At 45.2% G+C, this 17,037-nt stretch overlaps 1 protein-coding gene across 6 annotated transcripts in view; it reads left to right on the forward strand.

Annotated features, from left to right (window-relative positions):
- The first annotated feature begins 756 nt into the window (after positions 1-756).
- The window catches only part of IL1R1 (interleukin 1 receptor type 1), a 51,432-nt gene continuing 35,151 nt past the window's right edge, over positions 757-17,037 (forward strand). Inside the window, exons 1-3 of one of the 6 annotated variants that reach the window (XM_053664654.1) lie at positions 769-1,041; positions 5,127-5,337; positions 15,090-15,257. Coding sequence is in view for 1 of the 6 variants with exons in the window: in XM_053664652.1 (XP_053520627.1) it covers positions 5,266-5,337 (72 nt within the window). In the remaining 5 variants the exon portion in view is untranslated. Of the gene's footprint in view, positions 1,042-5,126; positions 5,338-15,089; positions 15,258-17,037 lie in introns of all 6 variants that reach the window. The other 5 variants (XM_053664656.1, XM_053664652.1, XM_053664653.1 and 2 more) reach the window with 5 other exon arrangements.

Here is a 17,037-nt window from a genome sequence, read left to right on the forward strand (position 1 = left end):
TAGTGCCTCCTGGGAAGATGGCCCAGTAAGCCCTCAGAACAAGCGTGGCTCCAGTCACTTGCTTGAGTGGCCTGCAAAGAGCAGGTTTCAGGCTCTGCCAAGACTCCAGCCCTTCCCACCCTGCATGGAGTTTTAGGTATGACCCTGGCCATTCCTTGCATTTCTCTGAGTAAGAACTTCCTTTGCAAAATGAGTCAGTGGGAATAAGTGGGTATTAAGCGTAAGAGAACACCCAGATTGGCAGAGAAGACTAGTATGAAGACTGTGCCACCTGTTAATTGCTTTTTCATATGGAATATACCCATAACAATAAAAGTATCAGGTGACTGGTGTAATGTTAACTGTTTCCACAGGTTTACACTAATTGCTCATTTAATCTCTCCAACCACTCCATGAGATAGGAGCTGTTAGGATCCCTTTTCACAGAACAGGGAACGAAGTTACAACGAAGTTAGCGACCTGTCCAAGTTCACAAAGAGCTGGGGACAGGCTCTCTCTCAGGCTCCAGGAACACAAGTGTGAGTTTTTCCGTCCGGCCCGACCTCCGGTCCAGGGGCTTCGCAGTAGGGTGGCAGCCCGATTGCGACGTCTAGGTGAGAAGACCCAAATTACTTTGAGGGGGGGCCTCGGTCGCTGCCTCCCGGGGTCCCGGCGGCCGACGGGGTGCGGGGACGCCAGCGTGGCGGCCAGCGGCCGGAAGGGGTCGGCCGGGGGTGGGGCACCGGGCCAGCTCACTGGCTGTCCGGTCTGGCGGGGCCTCGCAGTCTCCGCCTTCTGCCCGCCCCAGCGCCCGTGGAGCTGGAGCCGGCGGTCGGGCCTTGCAGTCCCGGTAGGCAGGTTGGGGTCCTGCTCCGACGCTCCGCCGGGAATACGCCCGAAACTGGCCCCCGGCAGCGGCCGCCGGAGGGATTGGTGTGGGCCAGCGCCCCCAGGAACGGCGGGAATGTGACTGCTCTGCGCTGTGGCCGGAGCTCCCTCTCTCTGCTCCCAGGGTCCCGGCAGGGCCGGCTTCCACCCCGCACGCCCCACGGGCTCGCCACGGTAGGAAGCTGGTGGGGCGGGGTCACTGGGGGAGGGCAGCTTGTGGCTTCGTGGAGGCACCTCTCCTTTCTGAAGCACGGGGAAAGCGTCCTGTTACCCCTGGTCTTCAATTTGTATGTGGGGGCGGGGGCGGTTCTTCTTTGTTTCTGTTCCTGTTCGGAGCAGGATAAAGGTTCAGATCCCTTTTGGGGAAGGGGACTTGGCAATCTTTCTGGGAAATTGTTGTAGGTGCCTATGTGAGGGTGTGTGTGTGTGTGTAAAAACTGCTTCCAGGCGTTATAATCCGACCAAGTTCAACTGGTGTAGGAGTGACCCTCTTAGGGGTACAGGAGTTTACCTCTTACTCATTTTTAGGTTGAGAATGATCAGGCTCCTTAACAAAATGAGAGATGAATTCTCTGACCACAGTGGGGTAAGGTAACTTGCGAACCCTCTACATCAAGGATGATGCTGGGTGGTATAGCTATAGACACCAAGAAGACTTTTGGTATCCCCAACAGGCATGTCCAGCACTATACATTTTTTAAGGCCCTTTATAGTTGTTGCTCGTTCATCCTTCCATCAGTCTTATGAGAGAGATGCTGTTAACACCCTCCTTTTACATCAAAGGAAGCAGAAGCTTAGCAAGGTGACTAATTTGGAGAATGGGCACCCAGAGGAGAGAGAGAATTCTGAACTTCAAACACTATGCCTTCCACTTTATGGCAGAATGCTTCCCAACAATCCCTGTTTACCAGGCTTTTCCCTCTGTTCAGCTGGGAGGGAGGAATGCTGCCAGCAGGGTGTGTGGGTGTGTGGATTCCTGCCAGGGACAGTTGTCTACAGAGTTTCCTGGATGCAGGGGGTGCTTGTCAGATGGGCATGTTCGAGTGGTTTTAGCTCCAGAGCTTAGAAACCAAGTAAGGGTCACTGATGCTGTGGAGAAAAGATAAGCTGAGATGCATCCAACATGGAATGTGATGTCTGGGTCACCTGGTTTGGTGCCAAGCTTCTGGAAGGTGCTTGCTGGAATGTACAAAATGGACCCCTCTGTGCCTGTTGATGAACTGAGGAGAGGCAGAAGTGGTGCTAGGGAAGTTGATTACCTTTCCTCTCTCCCAATTTACTATGCAGCTATAGGATGGGGAATTGACAGGAGCAAAGATGTGGACCACTGGTCTGTTTCCTGTCTCATTTGGCTCACTGACATTTGGCACTATGTGAAGATCACCTGTACCTATCCACCTTTGGGTCACCTCCATGTGGTCCCAAAAAGGATAACTGACCAGCATTCTCGCATGACCAAACCCTCAATTTCTAGTAGGCTCTACTGAGCCTGGTATGGCACAATGTGGCAACAAGTCTTTCTTTATGGCTTTGAGACAAGTACCATTTTTTGAGTAATTCCTTTACTATTTGCAAAACACTTCTTAGTATTAGAATCATTTATTTATTGAACCAGTGCTTATTGAATGTCTGCTGTATGCCAGGTACTGTTCAAAGTACTGAAGATAGAGCAGTGACTAACATAGATGAAAATCATACCCTCTAACAGATACGTTCTGGGTGAAGTCATAGGACATATGCAGTTGCTCTGCATGAGGGGGTGCTATGAAGTTCTCCCCTTTGAACAGGGTGTGGGTATACTAGCTGTTCACAGGCAGGATACTACTTAGCATCTCCAGTGGAGAGAGCAAGAAGACAGTGGACACAGACACAGCTCCTTGATTCCCTAAAAAAACAGAAGGGATATTGAGATAGACTGTGGCTTGGCTGTGCACCTGGACCAGGACAGATGGGAAACTTGTGGCTGGGATGTACCAGGGGGAGGTGGGTGTCCACCTGGAAGCAGGTAGAGATGTTGAAAGAATGCCCCATTTTCAAATTGGCAAAACTAAATAATTGCTGTGACACTACCATAGTCTTGTGGATAGGGAGGTGCACAGATTTTATTATTATGCTACATGATAGACCCACTGTGCACTTGTGGCTTTCGAGAACAAAAGTCATCAGGGTGCACTGTGACTTCTTGGCCATAGCTCGGCCCCATGTTTCCCATCTGTTGCTATTCACAGGTGTTTGGTTTGTGTTTTCCTCTCTTTGAGGCTACCACGTGGGCTAACAGGATCTGCAATGTCAGCAGCTTTGTTTCCCCCACTGATTGCGGGCTGTGACCATTATGCACTGCTGCAGCCTCCTGGCCACGCTGAGCACGTGGGAGCATGCAGAGGGGCTCCGACACCAGAATGATCCCACCAAGTATGAAAGGGGCTGTGGTTACTGAAGGCCCCTGGTCACCACTGTCTCCTCTTTTCATGCATGTAGAAGAATAATGGAGATAATTTTTTTATTCCCACCTGTTCTGGGAGGGATTTATGAAATGCCATAAATGGATGGAACTGGAGAGCATAATGCTAAGTGAAATGAGCCAGGCAGCTAAAGAAAAATACCATATGATCTGACCTATAGGTGGAACCTAATCGACAAAACAAACAAGCAAGCAAAATATGACCAGAGACATTGAAATAAAGAGCAAATTGACAGTAACCAGAGTGGAGAGGGGAGGGCAATAACAGGGAAAGAAGGGAAAGGATCATCAAAGAACATGTATAAAGGACACATGGACAAGGCCAAAGGGAGGAAGGAGTGAGGGTGGGCAGTGGGGGTGGGTGGGGCAGGGGAAAGTGGTGGCAGGAAAAGGGAGACAACTATACTTGAACAATAATATAAATAAGTAAGTAAGTAAGTAAATAAATAAATAAATGCAATGAAACAAAATCAAGAGTACAGATCAAATGGAGACAAAGGGTAGAGAAAAAGCAGAGCCTGAGTCTAGAAATGAATACAGTAGTCCACAGTTTTACTCTCTATGGTTTCAGTTACTCATAATCAACCACAGTCTGAAAATATTAAATATTAAATTTCCAGAAATAAATTATAAGTTTTAAATTGTGTACTGTTTTGAGAAGTGTGATAAATCTCTCACCATCCCACTCTGTCCCACTGGGCTGTGAATCATCCCTTTGTCTAGTGTCTCCACGATTTATATGTTCCCTGTCCATTAGTCATAGTCACTTATCAGATTGACTGTCACAGTATTGCAGTGCTTTTGTTCAGCTCACCCTGATTTTACTTAATAGTTGCCTAAAGCTCAAGAGTAGTGATGCTGGCAATTTGGATATGCCAAAGAGAAGCCATAAATTGCTTCCTTTAAGTTAAAAGGTATGTATATAGAGTAAAAAACATACTATAGAAGAGGTTCAATATCATCCATGGTTTTAGACATTTACTGTGGATCTTGAAAGTATACCCCATGGATAAGGGAGGACTACTGTAAAGTGTAAACCTCACTGACTGAGCTATACATGTTGCCAAGTGGGGCTATAAATGCGGAGACAAAACCTGGTGCTCAGATCCTGTCTCTATCTTGGCACTGTGGGAAATGCCAGGGCTGGATCACAGAGCAAACATTCACATCTCCAGGGGTGTGCCCAGGCACTGGTATTTTTAAAGCCCCAAAATGGTTTTAACATGTACCCAAGGTTGACAACACCAATACACATTCCTGCAGGCTATGGGAGACAGGAATCCTGGCTGGGCATAATTTCTGTGTTTTCAAGATGGAAAAAAGTACTCAGGAGAAGTGAAAGCATTACTGGTACAGAGAAGCCAGAATTTTCTCTTGAAGGTCCCCTTTTGAGAACAAGTTAGAGTCTGCCTCCTGGAATGACTCCCAGTGAAAGTGGAGCTTGGTAACCGCATTTCAGCCAGACTCACTGTGCTAATATGGGGGGGGGGGGGGGATGCTGTTGAAGCCCTGTGGGCCCTGCACATCTGGCTTCCCAGACTAGAGAATTTGTGACCCTTGAAAATGTAGCCAGTGATTCTTGACCAGGAGTTAAATTAAGAGTTAGATGCTGTCACTTTAGTTTAGTGCTGTGCACCTTGTTCAAAACCTAATACTCCCTTTTAATGCAAATATTTTTAAATACCCTTATAAAAATTCTGAAGTAATGTAATAAAACTTACCTACAATATGTAATTAATATAATAGCAATATGTAAAAAGTATATAGAAGCAATTTGTATTAAATTTGTGTATTTCAGTGTGTGGATGCTTGGGCTGAGCCAAACTAGAAACTCATGAGATCACCAGATGCTTTATGTTGACTGACTGTAGGACGGCCACAGTTGCAGTGTGGAATAGATGGTCCTGGTGGAAAATCCAGATACCACTGAATGATGAATGACTCTTGGTCAAAGTCTCAATGGTATTCAAAGGCCAGTGTCTCCATTTTCACAGTGCATTGTTGGAAAGGTCAGTATGTATGAAAAGTGTGCCAACAATGCAGGAGTGGTCAAAAGTAGGTTTACAGTTGTTCATATGGCAAATACAATAATTAATTAATAACACAGGAATGAACTCCATGTTTCATGTACTCAGCATTATAAACCTACTTTTGACCTACCCTGCACATATTTTATATATGTGTAGGATGGAGTGAGCTGCTGGGCTCAAAAATGATAAATGACATTTTCCATTGGCATGAGTGTCTATGTGATGCCTGGAGTCATGCAAGATGAGGGACAAGTCTTAACTGGGCAGAACTGCCTTTCATTGTTCTAGAAATGTGGCATCCCTGGCTTTCAGCACTAAATGCATTGTTGTGATCACTATTCCCCACAATTTCCAAAATGCTTTCTCAAGGGCCATATTGGCCCTTTGAGAACCAGTGATATCCTCCTATCACTTGCTAGGAAGTGAATAAAGCACTGATCTACATGTGTGCCTTTAAGAAGCAGGGTTTGGGTATAAGCTAGCTGTCCAGGATGACTCATGTTAATTGTCCAAGTATCATGAAAATAATGATAGAAATTAAAATAGTGGGGGTCAGGAGCAATGAGGGGTGCAGTCTATTGTGAGCCAGGCTTTGGGACTGATCCATCTGCTGTTGGAAGATTGCTAAGCTTTCAGTGTTTCTTGGGATTTCAGTATTTCTGAGATATTGAATGTTTCTCTTGCTTCTGTCTTGGAATAGATTTGTTTGCTCATAGTTCTGTAAAGCTTTTTCTGGGGGGAAAATCTGAGAGCTGGTGAATACACAGTTGGGTTTTAGGATGTCTGTGTGGTGGAGTGTATGCCGCTCATCTCTGTAGAACAGAAACAGCTATGTCACATTTGGAAACTCCTCTAGGGTCACTTCCATGTTCTCCTTCGTCTCTTCCATTCTGGAAGCCTCCTCAGTAGTTAGGGTTAGGTGCCCTGTCTGTTTGACCCCATGGGTATGAGTTTGTGGGACCATGGTGCTAACATTTCTCACAATTGAGACAAATAGAGATGACTGAGTGTTGACAGAAGGCAGTGCTTCTCAGATTTTCCCACCAAAGGACTCCTTTTGGGAAATGAAGAATGAATGCTCAAATGAGTACCTCACCTTAAGAGCAGTTTCTTTGATGCTTTATGTTTTATCTCTTGGAGACTTTTCTTTTCACTTCAAAATATAGCCATGTTTTCTTTAATATAAAAATGATAACTCCCCCCAGAAAATATTTGGGTAAAGTCACAGACTTTGAGTTCTCTGGCTACCTATAATTTCTCCTTGGAGGTAAGTACAGAATTCTCAAATGTTTTCTTCAAGAACTTTATAAGTAAGTTTATTTATGCCTACTCTTTAAAACTGACATTTTGGTTTTAACAATATTGGAGACTGTTCAATAGCTGTTTGAACCCTTGTAACAGGTGAAGGTCATACTTTTGGGTCTTATTTTAATACCATAACCTATTCCCCATACATGTTTCTACTGATTCTTAATGGGAAATGGAGGTTGTGACATTTTGTGAGCTAAAGAACATAATTCAGTCCTTGCTTTTTCCAGGGACTCATCCACAGTCATTTTTCAGTTATAGTCAATTAGTGGGAGCCTGATTCTCTGAACATTTCTTCATCGTGTCAACCATACATATATGTACATGCTAATTAATGTTTGAGATATGAAACTTATTAAATTATGCTGTGTATTTATTGTTGAGGCACTCGGTGTAAAGAGTGAGTTGGTATAAGGTGGAATGTGGAAATTACCATTAGGATTTCCTTTTTAGTTGCAGAAGTGGGACTCTGCTACTTCTGGCCCCTGGAAGAAGGAGTCACCTAATATTGTATCTCTCTTCTTGGGTTTCTGCAGAGGTTTGGCTGCTGTACCTTCCCTTAGACCCACATAAGAGAGATTCCACCCAGGCCCTGGAGGGTCCTGTCCTGCTCCTCAGCCAGTTGCATGCCTTGGTATGCCAGGAGTCTGAAGGCCAAGAGCAGGTGCCCCCTTGGAACCCACCAGCACCTCCCTTTTGACCATGACCCATGGACTTAGAGGGACAGCTGGAATTTTCTGCCCAAATAGCATGGACTCTGATTTTAGGACCCCTGCAGGCCTTTGTCCTGGGCCATCCCTCATGGAATCCACTGTCTGTGTGCCTCTCTGATATGAAGAGTGGGCGGGGGCCTTATTGGGGTGATGGATGTGGACATCTGGGTTTGGATGTATACCTCTGCATGCTCAGGGCCACTCACTATGTGGGATGTAGCTGGAGGCAGGCTGAGGCATCAGGCTTGGAGGTTACCGTAGGTAGAAACAGCATGGGACACTGCTGTGTGCAGGCGCATTGTGGAACACAGGACATTGCCCCCAGTGCCAGGTGTCTCTGCTGCCACTGGCCCCACACTTGTGCTACCTGTTCACATATCCCCAGGATGTCGGGGGTATGTCTGATGTGTGCCACTCTGTCTGATGTGTGCCACTCTGTCCCATGCCTGGCTTTTGTCTTTGAAGGCAAGATTCACAATGTGGGGAAAATTCCTCAGGCATGAGAAGGAAATTCCTCAAGGTTGTTGGAAATTCCTCAAGAATAAGAAAGAGATAATTGGTACCATACAGTCATAAGGAGGAACAGATACTCCCTGCCCCTGCACTGGAGCCTGGGGTCTTGAGAAAGCTGCCTGGGTTGTTGTGACACCACTCTGTTCCCCAGTAGTTACTTTTCATTTGTATGCACTGTGTATGGCGTTTCTTGAAGAGTGATAGGACAGTGCTATAGATAAAGTCAGTCCTTCCTCGAAGTGGGGCTTCCTTTGGGAGCCAGTTTGTTCATTGTTAATTCTTATACCTAAACTCTGCCTTTGTAAATTAGTTCATGTTGAAATTTCTCGTTCTGGGTCTAGTAGGAAATTTCCTCATGTTTCAAATATGCATTTTCATTTTATCTTTAATAAACAAGTAGCTTTGTAGGTAAGTTCCATGTACCAAATAGTCATGTTGTCATACACTGATGTTTGATGATATGTCATAATTAGCAAAAAGTAATGGGAACTATATTTGGGAGGTTCATAATGGCCAGCTTTTGCATGTGATTGCCACAGAAAGCTGCGCTTCCTGTTTCCATACTTGATATCTTATAGTGAATGGACCAAGCTGCTGGAGGTGGGGGTGACTGGTCCAAGGTGACTGCTCTGGGCTGGGCATCATTACCTCTGTGCACCATCTCTACACATACATGTGCATGTCAGCTGGAAGCTGCTCTAGAGAGGGTGTTAGGGAATCCAGGAAATTTCATGTGTGATGTAGGTACTTCAGGTAGAAGTTGGAACAGTGTGTTTGTGCTGGTTAAATTCTGGTTAATTTTGTGGAGGAGTTAATCTTTTGCTTTTCTTTAATTGTTTTATGTGGAAGAAAGATTCATCCACATAGTCACACAGTGAAATAATTCTGTGACTTTTTATTATTGTCAGGATTTTCTTTTTTGAAATTATGCTTTATTGATTATGCTATTATAGTTGTCCTAATTTTTCCCCCTTTGCCCTCCTCCATCCAGTACCTCCCACTCCCTCAGGAAATCCCCCTACCAACTGTTCATGTCCATGGGTCATGCACGTAAGTTCTTTGGCTTCTCCATTTCCTATACTGTACCTTACATCCCTGTGGCTATTCTGAGACTACCTATTTGTAGTTAATCTGCTCACCTCTTCACCCATCACCCCACATCCACATCCCATCTGGAAACCATCAAAACACTCACCATATCCATGATTCTGTCTTTGTTCTTCTTGATTGCTTAGTTTTTTTTAGATTTAGTTGTTGATAGATATGTATTTTTTGCCATTTTATTGTTAGTAGTTTTTTTTTTAAGATTTTATTTATTTACTTTTAGAGAGAGGGTAAGGGAGAGAGAGAAAGAAGGAGACAAACATCAGTGTGTGGTTGCCTCTTGTGTGCCCCCAACTGGGGACCTAACCTGCCACCCAGGCATGTGCCCTGACTGGGAATCAAATTGGCAACCCTTTGGTTCACAGGCTCGCACTGAATCCACTGAGCCATACCAGCCAGGGCTGTTCATAGTTTTTATCTTTTTCTTTTTCTTAAATAAATCTCTTTGACATTTCATATAATAATGGTTTGGTAATGATGAACTTTTTTAGTGTTTTCTTGTCTGGGAAGCTCTTTATCTGCCCTTTATTGGTTCTAAATGATAGCTTTGCTGGGCAGAGCAATGTTGGCTGTAGGTAGTTGTGGGGGAAGGGCTCCACCTGCAGGACCCCCCCACCCCCACCCCCTGGCCACCATGGTGAGAATAAGTCTACCAAGACATGATCTGCTTGGGGAGGAAAGGTGGCCAATCTGTTGAAAGAGAAGGGCCAAGAGCCTTTTCCTCAATGGGCTTTTATTGAGTTCATTTTGCACAGGAATACAGGTAAAGCTCATTAGTCACTGTTAGGCAGTAAGGATCAAACAATAGATAGCATACAAAGAACTATGAGGGCTTATTATGAGTCAGGGTCTATTGGCTAAAGGGCTACAAAACTTTGGGAAACAAAGTCATTTTCTGCTTGGACCCTTATCATTTAGTTGAGAACATTCTTAGTAAAGCAGGTTTCACAGGATTTTCTATATTCTTTCTTAGATCTGATTGCCCCAGGAACCTGCCCTTTCCAGACAGGGCTGCACTGCCCTCTGTCATTGTTTCAGGCTTAAGTCAGGCAGGGGAAGTAAGGCAGCCAAGAGATAAGGAGACTTCTTGCAGACAGAATGAGGACTAAGGCTATGTCAAAGTGGAAGGGTGAGGGTCCATCACCTCCTTTTACTATAGCCCCCCCCAAGTCCTTCTCTGGGGGTCCTCTGATTGTTTCTGTCTTACGTCATCCCTCCCTTGAGGAATCTTACCCATCATTGGCTAACTGATCAAGCATTGAGGGCCAGGCAGGGTGAAGTAAAAGGGGCAGAGTTGGCACCCCTGCCAGGGAGATAAGTTTTGTCTCCTTAGTGGCTTATGGTCTGAAGGTTGCTCACTCAGCCTTAGACATGGGGGGTTTACAGCTTCTGAAACCAGGCAGGGCAGTTCCTAACAGGTAGGTTCCTGCTTTTCATGACTTCGAATATTTCTTGCCAATCCCTTCCAGCCTGCAAAGTTTCTTATGAGAAATTAGCTGACAGCTTAATGGAAACCCCCCTGTAGGTAACTAACTTATTTTCTCTTGCTGCTTTTAAGATTCTCTCTTTTTGTTTAACCTTTGTCATTTTAATTATGATATGTCTTGAAATGGGCCTCTTTGCATCTACCTTGTTTGGGAGACTCTGTGCTTCCTGGACATGTATGTCTATTTCCTTCACCAAATTAAGGAAGTTTTTTCATTATTTTTTCAAATAGATTTATAATTTCTTGCTCTTTGTCTTCTACTGGCACCCGTATATTGCAGATATTGGACCTCTTGAAGTTGTCCCAGAAACTGCTTATACTATCCTCGTTAGTTGGATTCTTCTTCTTGTTCTGATTGGTGTTTTTTTGCTTCCTTATGTTCCAGATCATTGATTTGATTCTCGGCTTCATCGACTCCACTGTTGTTTCCCTGTAACTTGTTCTTTATTTCAGGTAGTGTAACCTTCCTTTTTTGCTGGATCTTTTTTATGCTGTTGAGGTCCTCACTAAGTTCCTTGAGAATCTTTATAACCAGTGTTTTGAAGTCTGTATCTGAGAGATTGCTTTTCTCCATTTTGTTTAGCTCTTCTTCTGGAGTTTTGATCTGTTCTTTCATTTGAGCCATGCTTCTTTGTCTCCTCATTTTGGTAGCCTCCCTGTGTTTGTTTCTATGTATTAGGTAGAGCTTCTGTGACTCTGTGTCTTGGTAGTGTGGCCTAATGTAGTAGGTGACCTAGAGGATCCAGTGGCATAGCCTCCCCTATCACTCAAGCTGGGTACTTGAGGTTCACCCTCCATGTGGGCTGAGTACACCCTCCTCTTGTAGTGGAGTCTTGGTTGCTGTTGGCAGATCAATGGGAGGGATTTACCTAGGCCAGTCAGCTGCAAGGATTGGCTGTGACCACTTACCCCAACCTCTTCCCTCTGTGGAGGATCAGCTGTGCAGGGGCAGGGTCGTGGTGCTCTGACCAATGTGGTCTGTAGGTATCCACTGGGTTTGTTGGCCCTGGGGTTTCCTGGATGGTACAGGCCAAAGTCTGTTCTCACTTGAGTTTTGCCTGGGGCCACCCTGCCTGAAGTATGAAGCAATCTGAAATGGATGATACTTATACTGGGCTTGGATATTTCCAGGCAAAGTCAAGCTGTGAATCTAGGCTGGCTACTGCTATTACTGAGCCTGGGATTCACTGAGGCCAGTTGTTGCTGGTTTGAGAAGATTTAGGAAGTTGTGTAGCAAGAGCCAAGACCAACCATTCATATGGAAAAGCAGCTTTGATGGGCTGATAAGTTGGGTGGGGTGGAGTCTCTAGGGATCTCCAAGGTGGGTCAAACATTGTTAACCAGTTTGATGGAGTCTCAGATACAGCCTGCTGACTCTGTGGTTGGAGGACCTAGAAAAGGGACAATGGCTTCTTCTTGCCTTGATGCCAGATACCTCAGCCTTCCCCTGCATTACACTGGTGCCTCGTAAGCCACCACCCTGGCACTGGAGCTCAGGGGGAGTGAGTCTGGGTAGGTGAATCCATGCGTGGGTCCTTCAAGAGGAACTGCTTGGAGCTTGGGTAGTTTCTTCTACCAACTCAATCCTTGCTGGGTTTTGCAGCCAGAAATTGTGGGGGCTTACATTTCTGGTATTGGAACCCTGGGCTGGTGGGCCTGATGTGGGGCTGGGACTCTTCTCTCCCAAGATAACCCTCCCAAATTTTTATCCACCACACATGTGGGGGACCATTCAGAGTCTGCTGTGTTCTTCCTACCAGTATGGATGAATGTGGTTTCTTTAATTCTGTATTTGTCAGACTTCTATTCAACTCAATTTCTGATGGTTCTGAGTGATCGTAGTTTTATATTTTAGATGTAATTTTGATGTGGTTGTACGAAGAGGTGAGCCAAGCCTGCATATGCCAACTTCTTGATCAGAAATCCCTATTATCATCCATATTTTCTAAAATAATATTTTGAATTTTACTTTAAACTGTAACATACCCCAATGCGAGCAAATGTCAGAAGCCTTCAGGAGTTTAAGATGGAACTTTATTGGCCAAAGTTTCAAAGTTTTACCTGCGTAGGGGCGAACTCTCGGGGTGCCTCCGGAGACACACGAGTGCCAAAATGGCTGCAAATGAGAGTCGCACCTAACGCTTACAGCCTGGGGTTCTTACAGAGGCGAGCAAGCAAGCAATTTCTAGAGGCGAGAGGTGGCCGTTAGCCGTTGGTCAGGGGCTCAAGCTAGGGCTCGTGATCTTGCTGATGATTGGCCTGCAAGGTGTATGAACAGCTCGTGCTCAGGTTAGCTATTGGCCTAGGGGCTCATGCTCTACCGACTGAGCTAGCTGGGCTCATGCTAGGGGGTAAAAAAACTTCCAGGAGGCTATCCGCTTGACTAGTTATTACTTCATTGTTCTTTTCTTAACTTCTTAACTTCCTGGAGTATCTGCCCGAGGTGGGGTGTGCGGTTTCCCCCACGCAAGCTTGAGCAAGCAGCTAAGGTTGAACAAACAACTTAGTTTTCTTAAGACTATTTCCCTTAGCCCCTAACATAAACCAATTTCAAAAATCATGATGGACTTTGCAAAGTCACCTCTGAAGAATGGAGGTTTTACTTACCTGCTGTTCCTTGTGGCATGAATAGCTTCCATCTCTAGCCCTGCTCTTCCCTAGCCTTTTGGCGATGAGCCCTTTGTCTAACTCCTTTGGTTTTCTACCTTCTCCAGAATGATTCCTGGCCATCTCTGGATTCCAGTAATAGCTCCCTTTGTTTTTCTATTTTCTGACTTACACTTGGTATCTATAGTTCATTCTTTACACCCTTGATTCTAGACCAGGTTTTTGTCCTTATGTCTAATGCAAAGATGGTTGTCTAATGGAAGCTGGATTCCTTCCTCTTTCCCTCCCTCCCTTTCCCTTCCTCCTTTCCTTTCCTTTCCTTCCCTTCACAGCTATTTATTTTGCTCTTACCATAGGCAAGATGTGTAGGGTGGGGTTTTCTTCATAGGAGTGTGCGAAAGGAGAAGTGCTGTCCTGTACCTTTCCCTTCCGGCCCAGGTAGGGAACGCTGGCAAGCATGGGAGCCACTCATTGCTGCTAGAGGGTGAAGCTGTATGATTTGGCATTCCTGGCAGTGGAGGAAGGCATTTTACAGGGGTCTTTAGGAGAGATTTCTGATCAGAATCTGCTTAGAGCTAGGCAGAATCACAGAGGTGGGCCAGCTAGGATTGGTGGAATGTTAGGACAGTCCTGAGAAGCAGTATGGAGGCCTTACAGAGGCAGAATGGCAGTGTGTACATACAGGAAAGCGGCAGAGCTTAGAAGGCCCCTGAAAGTTGGAAGATGGAGGTAGAAGAGCAGGATAGGCATGGCCTCATCCCAGGAAGTCAGATAGGAGGGAGGTGATGGGTAAGGCCAGGCATTCAGGTACTGTCCAGGAAAATGGAGACTGAGGGCCCTTTGCACTGAGAGACTCTGAGCTGGTGGTGGCCCAGCAGTGTGTCTCAGAGGAATAATGAGCAGAAAAGGAAGCTGGCAGTGTTGTTTAGCAGTGGACAGGAAGTGGAGGAAGGGAATATAAAGTTTCTTATGAAGAGGAAGAGGAAAAGTGAAGCATTTAGGGGGACATAGTGTGTTAACTCATCTGTAAAAGGTTTTCTGGGTCTTCCAAATAAACTCGTTCTTCGTCCTTGTCCTCTTCCTCCCCCAATCTATTAATTTCTCTGATATTCTCTATGTAATTCCCATTAGCTGCAGTCATTTCTGAGGCACACTTTGGGAGGCTGGGGGACACTGTGCTGGTACTGTGAACAGGCAGATCACCAAGTCTTTTCTTTGATTTCATGGTATATTATTAGGCATGTTGATAAGCCACAGTATCTCTGGAACCTTAAGGTTTTGCTGTGTCCTTTCTCATAACTCTAAAGTGAATAATAAAATGGTATTCATTTTGTCTAATCAAAATGTTAGGCTGTTAAATGCATTGATCATTAAAAGGGCTTATGCTTAGGGCTTCTAAGCTTTTCAAAGGCCTCAGGAAATGATTCAGACCTCAAAAAATATGAGACACCAAAGTACCAATGGTAGACCATAGAGGCAGAGAATAAATGGTGAGATGTTTCCAGGACATAATGGGAGGGCAGACACAGCTAACCAATTTTGAAAGTATTTTACATTATGTAATTTGCAGTGCAGGTGTAGTCTGTGCTTGTTATAAGGGAAGGCGAGGACTCAGAGAGTGTGCCTGTTCTTAAAAAGGGCCTGTTCATTTTGTTTTGGCATCTGGTGCATTTCTTTGAGCTTTATTCTTCAAGTGCATTAGTCTGTGAAGTCCCCAGAGGTGTTTGATTCGTTGTATCTGTTTATCTGTGTAACTGTGTCTAGCAGAGTCCCAGGTATGTGTATTTAATCAGAAGGAGCTGGTGGTGTGGAAATCTTGGATTTCTTTACCCCTGTGACTAGATTTTCTGAAACTGTGTACACTCCTTAATGTACACTCCATAAACATCTGTCTCATTTTCATAAGCATTGTTTTGATGCCTGTTGAGATCTGTGTTGCAGTTGATGACTTTAAGATTCTTTATTTAAACTTATGCCCTTATGTTCTCTTCCTTCCCCAGGTAGATGTGCTCTTTAAGGATGGCTCTCTTCTGAGCAGCAGGACCACTTTCTACAAGTAAGGCCTTCTTGGAGATAACAGGGTTGGTTCACCTCAGGTGCCCACCATCAACTGAAGTCCTGCAGCCTCAGTTTTAGGTGGTCCCAGAATACCTCCCATTGAATACAAAGTATGTTATTTTTTGGTACACTTTTTCTTTGGGACAATTCTATGATTTTATCAGATTTCTGAAGGTGTCTGCAACCCATTCAGAGCCACTGCTCACCCACTTCCCCAGTGTTACTTTTCCTAGAGCCACAGCTATGACCTATGTGATGATAGGTCCCGTTCAGAGTCTTTACCCTCTCCAGTTTCAATGCATTCCAAAGCCTTCTGTCCATTTCACTTACCTTTCCCCTCACACTCAAATTCTTGATTTCATTTGGAGGCAACACTGCTCACCTAGTCCCAGGAGACCCAGGCCCAGGGATGCCAGGGTGGCACCCTCTGGGCATCTCCTCAGGCTATCTGGATGCCAGAACCTGCCTTCCTTACCTGGATCTCTCCATGCTGGTCCCCACTTGAGTGAATCAGAGCTGATGAATCCCAGACCCACTCAGTCACCCCTCCTTTGCTGCTGAGAGGTCTGAGCTATAACCTTTCTATGTGTCTGGTGCTGTAGCCGCTCATGTCTGCATTCTTTCTCATCAGGACCTCCTCGTGGCAGCCTGCTCTCCCTATTTCCCCTCTTGTCTCCAGTTTATACTGCCACACATTAGGTGCCAACATTTCTGAAGAAAATGAAAATTTGTGTCCCATCCTGTGGCTTAAAACTTTCAAATGAGTTTTTGGCCACCTAGAAGGTGCAGTCCCAGTGTCCCAGCAAGGCTTTTCCTGTTTGGGGCACTTTCAGCCTCAGCTTTGCCTGGTGATACCCTGGCTCCAAACTGACCTCTTCCATGCCCTCCCTACTACCCCAACACCTCCAGGGGCCCCATCCAGGCTGAGTTAGGGCCCTGCCTCCCTCATGCCCTGCGCACTTCCATTCCTGTAGACACACTGGTATTACCATATAATTCTCTGTGGACATGCCCACTTGCCGGGCAGACTGATGAGCTCCTTGAGGTAGGCTCTGGGTCATTATTCCTGTTTTTGTTCCCAGGGCCAAGTGAAGATACAGGTATATAGTAGATAGTCAATAAACAACTGTTGAATTTGGCAGTGAGTGAATAAAAAATGAATGAACATCTAAAAGCATTTTTTCAAAACCTCTATTTGTCATAAGAGCATGGGGTGATTTGTAATAGCTAACATTTAAGTGTGACCATTTGTCAGACAATTTTATCAGCCCTTAAATGAGGACAACTCATTTAATCTTCACAACAAATGTCAGTGAATACTGTTATCATTTTCCCTGTTTTGTCAAATGGGAGCGCGGAGGCTGAGTGCCATTGATAGAGTGTATGGAACATATCTTGTAATCACATGTGGTCAGATGCCTAAATTGTGACCCTCTTGAGAAGAAGGTTCTCCTTTAATATTTTATTCTATTTAATTTTTTTACTACTCTTGTCTCTAGTACTAGCACCGTGCCTGGCATGCAATAGGTCACAGGTGTTTTTGAGGGACACTCTGACTTGGCTGCCTCTCGCGGTCTGGTAGTATGAGGATTGGGCAGGTTTGGCTTCACATTTGGAGTTTCTGTCTTACTCTAGAGTATAATGGAGTTTGTGTTGATTTTTGTTGGTAGCATGGTTTGTTTAGTCTTGGCTGCCTCTTTCCTTTTTTCCTTTCCACTGTCCTTATTCTCTTTGGTCATGCAATCCTAACTCCATTCCCATGGCTTGAAGCTGACCTCCTGCCCTTAGGGCCCTGGGACTGATGTGGCTTCAGAAAGTCCCCTGCTCTGGGGGAAGGAGCCACTTTCCCATCCTGCTTTTTTGTAGTCCTGAGGCAGGCTAAATAAAACC

This window comes from Artibeus jamaicensis, unplaced genomic scaffold, assembly GCF_021234435.1.
Source record: "Artibeus jamaicensis isolate MK-2021 breed Jamaican fruit bat unplaced genomic scaffold, CSHL_Jam_final contig_384, whole genome shotgun sequence".
Taxonomy (NCBI): domain Eukaryota; kingdom Metazoa; phylum Chordata; class Mammalia; order Chiroptera; family Phyllostomidae; genus Artibeus; species Artibeus jamaicensis.